Source organism: Pristis pectinata, chromosome 31 (assembly GCF_009764475.1).
Source record: "Pristis pectinata isolate sPriPec2 chromosome 31, sPriPec2.1.pri, whole genome shotgun sequence".
NCBI classification, from domain to species: Eukaryota; Metazoa; Chordata; class Chondrichthyes; order Rhinopristiformes; family Pristidae; genus Pristis; species Pristis pectinata.
Window position 1 is genome coordinate 13,464,608 of NC_067435.1, and position 11,983 is coordinate 13,476,590.

General features: G+C 45.6%; 1 protein-coding gene across 9 annotated transcripts in view; it reads left to right on the plus strand.

Annotated features, from left to right (window-relative positions):
- Positions 1-9,862, plus strand: part of LOC127584911 (sphingosine 1-phosphate receptor 2-like) — a 61,551-nt gene extending 51,689 nt beyond the window's left edge. For 6 of the 9 annotated variants that reach the window (XM_052041922.1, XM_052041924.1, XM_052041918.1 and 3 more), the window contains one exon: positions 6,606-9,861. In XM_052041922.1, coding sequence (XP_051897882.1) covers positions 6,768-7,853 — 1,086 coding nt within the window. In that variant the 5' untranslated portion in view covers positions 6,606-6,767 and the 3' untranslated portion in view covers positions 7,854-9,861. Of the gene's footprint in view, positions 1-6,605 lie in introns of all 9 variants that reach the window. The other 3 variants (XM_052041915.1, XM_052041916.1, XM_052041920.1) reach the window with 2 other exon arrangements.
- Positions 9,863-11,983: the final 2,121 nt, after the last annotated feature.

Genomic DNA, 11,983 nt, shown 5'->3' on the forward strand with positions numbered 1-11,983 from the left:
GGCATGGTGAGTGCAGGGAGAAACAGCACCTCCTCCATGTGTTCACAGACTACCTGGATGCTAGTCTCTCTCATCACTTCCTCTTGGATGTGATGGGAGCTTCTGTCTCCCTCTTTCTATATTTGATTGCATATCTCTCCCCGCCAGATTCTTCCATGATAATTAGTCCAACAGGCAGCAAGTCTGGTCAGGGTGGAAGACAGGTGCTCACACCAGATTTCCCAGCACAACCACACACAGCTGAAGCTGGCTGTACCGTGCACTGTGAGTGTTCGTACTGTAGGACCAGGAAGGCTGGAATGAATCGGTTCTCCTGTGGGTAGTGTTAAAGGAGACACTATTCCACGTTAGTGACTTGTAGCTAAACATATGGGGAATGATAAAGGAGTATGCAGATAACGCAAAAAATAGTGTGCTTGACAGTGGAGAGGTCAGGGCTGCAGGATGATACAGACAGTTGGGCAGAAAAATGGGAGATGAAATTTGGAAGTACAAGAGACTGCAGATGCTGGAAACTGGAACAACAAGCAATCTGCTGAAGGAACTCAGCGGGTCGAGCAGCATCTGTGGGAGAGAAGGAATTGCCAACAATGCAGGGGCTCGACCTGAAGCATTGACAATTCCTGTCCTCCCACAGATTGTGCTTGACCCGCTGAGTTCCTCCAGCAGATTGTTTGCTGCAGATGAAATTTGACCCAGAGACGTATGATAATGCATTTGGGGAGGTGCAGTAAGGCAAGGGAACAATAAATGGGAGTATACAGGGTAGGGACAAAAGGTCCTTAGCTTGTACGTAAATAGATCACTAAATGTAGCAGGACAAGTGAATGACGATTTTAAAAAGGAAAATGGCATGTTCTTCTTAATTAATGAGGCATAGAATGTAAGAACTGGGAAGTTATACTAGAACTGTATATAATACTAACAGTAGTTAGGCTACAGCTTTAGCTCTGTGTTTAGTCTTGGTCACTATTATAGGGATTATGTGATTGCGCTGAAGAAGTTGAAGAGGAGATTTATAAGGATGTTGCCGTGACTGGAAAATTGTAGCTGTGAGGAAAGGGGATGTGTAGAAATTTTACTTAGTTGTGTAAGTTGAGGGTCCTAGATAGAGGGATCAAACATCTAGGTACACTGATATAACTAGTAAAAGGATCAGAGGCAAGATAAGGATTTTATCCAGAGGGAGTGAGGAGGCTGGAAGATTGTGTGAAAGGGCAGTATGACCTGCAGGGCTACAGACTAAGTGCTGGAAGGAGGGATTAGGCTGGGAAATCTTCCACAACTGGCACAGACACAATGGACTGAGTGTCTCTTTCTGAATTCCCTATGATTCCCCCTCTCCCAGAGGATTACCCAACCACAGACTGCCAACCAGAAATTAAGCACGGACTGACTCATGGGACAGGCAGATTTTGTATATTGTTCACACAAATGTGGCAGTACTGTTACCACTTACTAAGAGCAAGTAGAAGCTCAGTGAATAGCTTTGTTCATCATATAACATTAAGCACGTAGCGTAGAACTGAGCTGTTCAACCCATCTGCTCTTTGCTGGTTTTTATATTTCACAAGTGCATATCCCATCCAATCAACATTTCCTTCTCTCCCAACGGTGTTGACTCACACTGGCATACATTGCCCTTTTCTGAAGGTGCTGACCTTCCCTGGGATACAGTTCTGTCTCCTGAAGGTGCTGACTCTCCCTGGGGTACAGTTCCCTCATCTGATGGTGACAACTCTTCAGGGTACTGGTCCCCGGAATCACAGAATCATAGCAAGAAACAGCACACCTTGTTCATGCCAACCATGATACCTATCTATACTAATCTCATCTGCTTGCATTAGGTGTGTATCCTTCCACACTTTCTCTATCCAAATGCGCTTTAAACATTGTAATTGGATTTGCCTCTATCACCTCCTTTGGCAGCTTGTTCTATGTATCCACCACCCTCTACGTGAAAAACTTTCCCCCCAGGCTATCTTCTTTAAATTTCTCCCCTCTCACCTTAAACATTTGCCCCCTAGTTCTAGACTCCCCTGCCCTGGAAAAAGAACTCTATCTATGCCCATCATAAGTTTATAAACCTCTATAGGTTATCACTCAGGCTCCTACATTCTAGTGAGGACAAATCCAGCCTACCCAATCTCTCCTTATAACTGCAGTCCTCCATTCCAGGCAACATCCCAGTGAATCTCTTCTGCACTCTCTATTGCTATCACAACCTTCCTGTAGTATGGTGACCAGAACTATACATAATACTCTAAGTGCAATCTAACCAATGTTTTGTACAGCTGCAACATGACATTCCAACTCCTATACTTAATGCCTCGGCCTTTGAAGGCAAGCGTTCTATATGTCTTCTTCACCACCCTATCCACCTGTGTTGCCTCTTTCAGCAAACTATGGACTTGCACCCCAAGGTCCCTCTACACATCAATGCTACTAAAATACATGCCAATTACTCCATATGTGCTACCAGAATTTGACTTCCCACAGTGAATTACTTCACACTTGTCTGGATTAAATTGTATCTGCCACTGTTCTGCCCAACTTTTCAGCTGGTCTGTGTCCTGCTATTTCCTTAGACAAGTTTCCTTAGACAACCTTCTTCAATATCTACAACTCTGCCCTCTCCTAAAGGTGCCAACTCTCCAGAGTATATATCCCTCTCCTGGCTATACCAAAGCTCCACTCATTCAGTGTGATGATTCCAAACATCTCCCAGCTATGTGTCCAGAGTGCCTGAAGTCCACCATAATTATGACCAGTAAAGATTCCTTTCACCTCTCTGCCAGTAAAAAAAAAAGGACTAATTTGATGGAAAATTATCAGGAAATACAGGGCTAATTAACCATATGTGCAAGCTGTTCTTGGATTGGAATCTCCATCATTCTTCAAGGAAAACAAATAAAACTCCACAGGCATCCGAAGGCCTAGGTCCAACAAAAACCTGTAACCTAAAGAAGATGGTGGGCGGATAGCGTGTAGGAGATTCAGCAAGTAGCCAATAAGCATGATGTGTGTAGTGCTTTCAGTACTAAAGACTATCCACAGGCCATTTCCCAAGGTCCTACTCTGCTGCTGGCTGAGAATAATGGAGAGCTTATCAAGAACAGAGGCAATCAGCTCTCACTGGAAGGAGAACCTCAAAGAACTCCTCAACCATGACTTCATCCCACTGAACACTTTCTGGTTCGGTTTTGCCATCACCCCAGACAGAGAAGTAGTTGGAAAAGCTATACATCAACAGAGAAACAGCAAGGCCTCAGGAGCAGATACTATCCATGCTGAACTTCTGACTCACATTCATAGTCTCACAAGGACATGTCAGGGGACCTTGGGGTCATCATTATTATGACCAATCTGATTTAGTAACTATAGCGATGGTTCCCTGCTGTCTTTCATCAAAGTCATTGCAAGCAACCTCCTCAAATGTCCCCTGTCCTTGTGGGCAAAGAGCTGCTCCCCAAATCACAAGGTAAATTCTATTCATCAAGAAACACAATGGACATGATGTTCACCACATAAAATGCATGGAGCAGCATCAACCACCATATGAGGCCTTTTTTAACCTTAATCAAGTTTGGCTGACCCCAGAAATTCATCTCTTTTCTACACATGCCACATGATAACATACAGCTCAAGATTTTAATCAGTGGATCCACTGGATGGCCATTCTCAGTGCAGACTGGGGTCCAGCAAGGCTCTATCTTCACTTCTTTTCAATCTTTCTCATTCCAATATTGCACCTCACCTCCAGAAAACTTCTCACTGAAGCCAGTCGACAGGACAAATGGGAAACTGTTCAACCTCTGCCTCCTCTCCAGTCTAGAATCAAGTTTACTCCAGGCTCAGTTGCTGAGATGCAATCGAGTCACAGTTATACAGCACTCCAGCCCAACTTGTCCATGCTGACCAAGGTGTCTATCCGAGCTACTCCCACTTGCCTGCATTTAGCCTATATCCCTCTAAACTTTTTCTACCCATGTACCTGTCCAAATGACTTTTAAACCTTGTAATTGTATCCACCTCTACAGCTTCCTCTGGCAGGTTGTTTCACATACCCACTATCCTCTGCGTAAAAGCATTGCTCCTTAGGTCCCTTTTAAATCTTTTCCTTCACAGAAGATGCTTGTATTTATGCACGTTTAGTGGCTGAACTCCAAGGCACCACTGAGTTTTTCACCGAAGGGAATGAATGTCCCTTTAACTGAACATTTGCAAAACAAAGGACCTGCTGAATGATGCTAGTTCCCAACTGTAAAGGTCCGTGACAAGAACCCAGATAATACACACCACTCTCCTTATCTTGGTGAAAGTGGGCATTGACGGTGAAATTCCCTGGCACCTCCATTGCACCAGCACTGTCTTTGGGAGTCTGGCACTAAGTGTTTGATGGCTGTGACTCTCACCCAGCACCAAACTCATGGTCTACCAGGCACCAAGCTCATGGTGTACCAGGCAACAATGATATCCAACCTCGTGTTTGCTTCTGAGACATGAACTACCTATAGTAGGCACCTCAAAGCACTGGAGAGGTACCACTAAAGCAGTCTCCATAAAATTGTCCAAATCTGCTGGCAGGATAAGCAAACCAATGTGGTGTGGCCTCCCAGGTTAACAGTTGCATCACTGAGGCTCTAATTACACTCCGCCAGTTTCAGTGGATGAACATGTCGTTCACACACTGACACCAGACTCCCAAAATAAGCTCTCTACTTCAAGATACACCATAGTAGTAGATCACCTGATGGATGGAAGGAGGATGGGGTTGATTCATGGAAAAATATAACATCCCTACTGACATATGGACACTCTGGTCAGTTGGGCTGAAGGGCCTTTTTCTGTGCTGTATGATTCTATGACTGTTCAAAGTGGAGCAAGAGCATATGGAAGGTACTGAGAACCGCAGATCTCTTTGTTGGGAGCACTGGGAAGACTGGTGATAATGGCAGGAGTGCAACATCTCACATGCTGCCCACCCACTTGCTCTGTCAAGCACCTCCTGCCCTACCTATGGCAGAATTTGTGGGTCCCATAGACTGGAGTGGGTGCCATCCTTGACCCAGAGGGCCTGCCTAAGGAGGAAAATATTTGGTTTTATAGGAAGGGTATGAATGTTGAATTGTTATTTTTGGAAGTATTACACAGCCACGTGTCTGAGGAAATGCTGAAGTTGCTATTTGTGTTTGGATCCAGGTGGTTTGTGGTGACTAATCAGTGACTTCCGCCTTTCTAGCTGCTCGGCAGTGTTTGAAAGTAATTCCTCAAGTAAAATCTGACCCCTCAAACCTGGTCTCTGTGTCCCCATCCACCAGTTCCATCACTCTTCACCCACCCAGCTCACTGCCTTCTCCTTTGCCACCACCTACACTGGGCCTATTCTCTATATCTGCCAGAGCAGGAGAGTTTGTGTGGCTGGAAGTGGCCTGTGATCAGTGCTTGTGCCTTAGTGGGGGACCATTTACTGACTGGATCCTGGTGCTGAGGTCAAGAAGAATAAAACCTTTCTTTGTGGTCTACACTAGTGAGATTCTGGATATCAGCAGGCAAAGTCTATTACATGACTGTTGATGAAGGGTGTTGGAGGCCAAATCAGTCCCAACCAATCAGGGACTGGTTTTCAGTGAAACTGCTGTTGATTATTTGGTTGGTGAAATCAAGTTGCAAGTGAAACTTCACCTGCAGAGACTTGGTAAATAAGACACAAGAGAGACTGCAGATGCTGGAAATCTGGAGCAACACACAAAAAATGCTGGAGGAACTCAGCAGGTCAGGCATCATCTATGGAAGAAAATAAACAGTCGTAAATAAGATTAGATGGAACCTGAATATTCAGAAACGTTGTGATTGCAGCATTGTGTTTGGATGGGGCTGACAGCAGGCTCCTTGGGATCTGCTACAGCCAATGATGGGCAGCAGAGGGTGTAACTCTGGGGTAGTGACAACATTTCGGGTAGCAGAGGCTTGTCCACCTTCTGTCCATACTCCACACCACAGTCAGGTAAGCTAGAAACTGACAGGAGAGCCACATTTATAGGGATGTAGTTCAGAGTCCATCTGGCCCATGCAACCTGACTCGCATGGATCAATGCCTGATGCAGCGGGACACAGGAAAGAGCCACCTTCCCTGTGCCATGGAATCTAATGGCAAGAGCTTGTGTCCTCACTTTACCCTAGCCTCTCCATCCACACCCCAAAGGTGCAGCAGTTAGTGCTGCTGCCTCACTGTTCCAGTGACCCAGGTTCAGTCCTGACCTTGGATGCCATACATGTGTGGAGATTGCACACTCTCCCTGTAACTGTATGGGTTTCCCCTCTGGGTGCTCCGGTTTCCTCCCACATGCTAAAGATGTGCTGTTTGGTAGGTCAATTGGCCACTGTAAATTACCCCTGGTGTTCGTGGGTAGCAGGAGAAGTGGGGTGGAGTTCTTGGTCATGTGAGAGAAAATAGATTACAGGAAATGGGATTGCTATAGACCCGGCATGGACTCAATAGGCCGCATGGCCTCCGACAGCATTAAAAATGATGAAATATTGTGGAATGTTAGTGTAGTGTTTGTTAGTTGCAGTTAATAATCAGCCTTTTCTTGACCATGCAGGTGATGGAGAACCACAATGGCAGCTCTACATGAAGTTCACACTCTAGAATTGTATCCAAGCTGCAACCCTTGCGTCTCTGGCTGACAGTGGGCTTACAACTCAGGACCCATTATGCCCTCGAGAGAATCAACTTCCTACAGCTGCCAGAGACTTCTGTAGAAATGGTTGAGAATCATACACCGTGCATGATGCCCGTGGGCTCCTTCAGTAACTACTACGACAAGAACTTAACCAGATTTCATTATAACCTAACCGGTAAGCTTCAGGACCCCAAATACAAGTTGCAGGACCTGAGTGTTGTGTCTGTTATCTTCATCATTCTGTGCTCCTTCATCGTCCTTGAAAACCTGCTGGTCCTTGTGGCCATCTGTAGATACAAAAAGTTCCACTCGGCCATGTTCTATTTCATCGGTAACTTGGCACTGTCGGACCTGTTCGCAGGCCTCGCTTACATCTTCAACCTTGTATTCTCGGGTGGCCGGACCATGACGTTGACCCCACTGCAGTGGTTTTTCCGAGAGGGCACCATGTTTATTGCGCTGGCAGCCTCAGTCCTCAGCCTCTTGGCCATCGCTATTGAGAGGCATGCTGCCATTGTGAAGGTCAAACTGTACAGCAGCGACAAGAACAGTCGAATGTGCCTGCTCATTGGAAGCTGTTGGATTGCCTCTGTGCTGCTGGGTGGGTTGCCCATCATGGGCTGGAACTGCATGTGTCACCGGAATGGTTGCTCCACCGTGCTCCCTCTCTTCTCCAAGAACTACATCTTATTCTGTATCACCATCCTCAGCATCATCCTTCTGTCCATTGTCATCCTGTATGTGCGGATTTACCTGATTGTGCGATCTAGCCACTGTGAAACGGCAGCCCCACAGACCTTGGCCTTGTTGAAGACCGTGACCATCGTCCTTGGAGTGTTCATTGTTTGCTGGGCGCCCACCTTCATCATCTTGCTGCTGGACTTTGCCTATGAGGGGAGTGACTGCAAGATCCTGTACAAAGCCGAGTATTTTCTGGGCGTTGCCACCCTCAACTCTGCAATGAACCCCATCATTTACACCCTGAGGAGCAGGGACATGCGCAGGGCATTCCTGCATGTTCTCTGCTGCTGCTCAATGATGGACAAAAAGGCACGGATGGACTCTTGCTTCCCCATGCTTCGCCACCCCAGTACCTTGGATCGGTCTTACCATAAACACGAGGCACTAGACTCGCCAATGATGCCAGAATGTACAACCTTTGTGTGATGCCTGTGGTTCACTAGGGCCACGTGGTGAGGATCAAGGTCACAGGCACAGTCAATACATGCATTCCACACACTAGCTCCCCATACGTGGCCTTAGTCAATCCCCACACCATCTATCTCTCCAGTGTGGGGGATGAGTTGGATATGACACCCAATCTGACCATATCAGCTGACCAGTGGGATTTATGTTTTGTTGCCCTGGAACCCATATGCCACCAGCCAAACAAAAGGAAGTAACCTTGCCAAAGGACATTCTGTTCAGCCTCACCAGGAATAACGGGATCCAAGGGTGTGCCAAGACTGTGAACCATGACCAGAGCAATTCTTGGAATGTATTTCACCAACTGTAATGACTGGCATCGCTTGACTGCAGCCTCTTGAAGCTCTGTCACCTTAACCAGTGGGTCAGAGGTCATTAGGAGGCCACACATGTTAATGGTGTGTTGCAGAAGGGAGGAAAGAAAATGTTTTGCAGGGGAAGGTACCAAAAACACATACCATTCAAACAGGCCTATCATCTCTCATCCCGCATTCTACCTGTCCCTGATGTTACACCAAGTCCCAGTACATGGCCCCTGACCCTGACAAAAGTTCACCCCCCTCCATCCAAATAGAGTCCCTGACTCTGAGACCACACCCCCATCCCTGGTCCACAGTAAATGCCCATGCAAGACCCCACTCCCAGTACCCAGTGCGTGATGGGTTATACTGGCATGACCCGGGTGATCCTTAAAGCAGTACAGCTGTATAATTGTTACCCCAGCGCATTATAAATGGACAATGGCAGTCTTTATTGCTGGGCCTAGGTTCTGGAACTCCCTATCCAGTGGCACTGTGGCAGCTTGTTTACCAAACAGACTGCAGCAGTTCTTAAAAGTGACTCATTCCTGCCTTCTTGAGGGCAATTAGAGATGGGTATAAATGGCAACAACATCCACATCTCATAAAAATTTATGAATAAACTAAACAGTACCCCATGGGAAAGGTTTGGTCAATGAGCTAAACCTTTTTGAGACTATCGCCTTGGCAACAGAAGAATGGCTGATGCATTGAATTAGTTCTGAGATATGTGAAGATCCTAGATGTGTTACTGCTGCTCATCGCTGCTTTAACATTCATGTTCAGTTCTATTTTAAACGCTACACATGCCACTTAGAAAAGTGTTTGTTTTCACAATTCTTTGAGTTAGCCACAATGTGCTGCTGCTTGCATCTGTCCCTCTCCCTTGCACTCACACTGTAATGGTGTCTCCAACTGAACATTTATTTTATATCAGACATTTGGTGATTACTGTCCAGGAGTTCTCACTGTTCGGCCAGACACTGGAGTTGGAAAGAGAGCCATGGGTTGTGAGACTCTGGCACAGTCTTGCACCCTCAGCACAGCTCTAAGATTGAGAGAGCAGTCTGTTCTTGACTCAGTGTTTAACCCTTTGTGTGGAGTCAGTCCCCAAATCAGAGTCTATCCTTGAGAGAACCCTGGTCCCAATGCATGGTGTCCCTTTTTCCCCCACCTCCTGTCCCCATCGTTGGGGAAACGTGCAGTTTCACACCGAACATGTTGGAATTGTCTTTCTATTAAAATTATAATTAAATCTGGGTGTAAAAATTGAGCTGTGGCCTGCATTTCCTTGACTGACCAAGGTAGTGGTGGAATCACAGTCAAGTATTTTAATTAGCCTTACAGCAAAATCCCAGCAGACAGGTGGATACCACTTGATGTATTTTCTATAGTAATACTGTTTTGGAGGAATTTAATGAGAATGAATTGGATGGGTCATCATGGCCAGTTGGGTGGACTGCCCCTTTCAATGGAAGTGAACGAATAGGTTGTTGTGCAGTTTCAATGTTTAAGTGGCAACACTACAGCTAAAGGTAGTATTAAATACCAAATGTTTAATGTATATTAAACAATGTACAGAATGCCAAATATAGACTAGTAAATGGTACGAAGCCCAATTGAGGGTCTGTTCACTGAAAATTAAATGAATGAAAAATAAACTTTTTTCTAAAAAAAATCTCTAAGCATTGTTTGTGACCCTGTGTTCAACAACTGCTCCACTGAGAAGCTCAGAATTTGTAGGTTTTCAACATGCCTTTGAAGAGAGAGGAAAAATTGGAGTCTTACCCTGCAGCTCCAGAGGGACTGAGCTTTGGGTTGAGCTGATTTAACACTGACACTGGTTGCAAGAGGTCTCCTCTGTACTCTGATTTCACTTTCTCTCTTCTTCATGATGATATTGAGCCTGATACCCAATAAACTGAGTGTATGTCAAAAAGACAGACGGAATTAATGCAGGGCATGAAAGCTTGTAGCTTAGTGAACAGCAAGAAACAGCTGTGAAATGTGAGTGTCAAATAGTGGCTGATAATATCTTTCAGAGTATAAATAGGCTGAAAATCTAGAGCATACGTGGGTGCAACATCAGGCACCATCAGTTGCTCCAAGGAAGCAATAAGTTTCTAGATCTGATGTCAACCTTTATCTTCTTAAATGGTAGAATAGGCTCAATTAACCCTAGGGTTAACACTAACCCTATTCATTTTGTTCTTATTTCACTTTTTACCAGCTCATTCTTGGAAAGAGAAGAAACTGAGATTAACTATGCCTTCCTTGTTCTCAGAATGTCACTAGGTCCTGCAGAGTTGAGTTTTTGAATTGTGTTGTCAGCTAAAACTTTATAGCCAGTTGATACGGGAGAATTTTGTGGGATCATAGGGGTGCATGTTTCCACTTGGTTTAATGTCCTATCTGAAAGACAGCATTTCCAACAATGCAGCACCTCCTCAGCACTACCCTCCCAGTTTGGGTAGGGAACAGAAAAGTGATGTTGAGGCCAAGGCTGGAAGGTGGAACAAGAGGGGCCAATCAACCTACTGTTCCTGTTTCTTACATTTATCTTCTCTGACAATGCACCATTCCCTCCTTACTACTCCTCTATCAGAGCAGCATTCGCTTGCTACTGGACCTTGAGTTTTAACATATCATTTTTAACAAGCCTTTGGAGAGCCTTGACTGGGGCAATGGCCACCGGTTGGACACAGGACCCAGTGGGGTCTGGTCACTAGTTGGTCACAGGGCCCAGTGGGGGCTGGTCACCAGTTAGTCACAGGACCCAGTGGGGTCTGATCACTGGTTGGTCACAGGGCCCAGTGGGGGCTGGTTACCAGTTGGTCACAGGGCCCAGTGGGGGCTGGTCACCGGTTGGCCACAGGGCCCAGTGGGGGGCTATCACTAGTTGGCCACAGGGCCCAGTGGGTTCTGGTCACTAGTTGGACACAGTGTCAGGACATAGGGACTACTTGAACACAGTGTCAGGACATAGGGACTACTTGAACACAAGAAGCAGACAGTGATCACCTGTCGAACACTTGTCTCAGTGTTGGTTGGAAACTGCGCCATATACTGGTCACTAGCTGGATACACTGCCCGTCACTGATTGAACACAGCCGGAACACTGGGGAATGGCTTGCATTAAACTGTTGGAACTGCTGTTTAGTTACTTAGTCAAGTTTATAATCTCAGAAAATAGACATCACAGGAGGTGCAAGAGCTAGAACCAAGTGTCACTGTTTCATAATTAGAGAAAAGGCCATTTAGCATTGAACCGAAGAGATGTATCTTCACTTAGAGGGTGTGAATCTTTGGAATTCTCTACCCTGGAGGGCTGTGGAGGCTCAATCATTGATTGCATTCTAAACAGAGTTGTGCAAATGAATCCCCATTGTATGTTTTAAACCACCTAATCTACCTGCCCTGCTTCCATTCAGATTCTTTGAACGTAAATTCCAAGATTCCTGTGTCCTTCCCCATTTATGAACACCTTCCCATTTACTGGTATTCCCTTGACTTGTTGCACTTCCCCAAAGGCATTAACTCACAGTTCTCCAAATTAAATTCCATTTTACCACTTTTTTTGCATAACTAACAAAGCTTCCTGGTTGAAAGCTTTCCTCACCACTTAACCACATGGCTAACTTGTGCACAGCTTTAACACCATACTAAGAAACTGTTTGACTTGGGCCTGTTGGGGAATCACACTTATCTCAGTTTCCTTTTACAGACAACCTATGGCCCATCTTTTGTGGTCACTTGCTTAATAGCTCTTGCACAGAACTCCTGTGAGTTCAC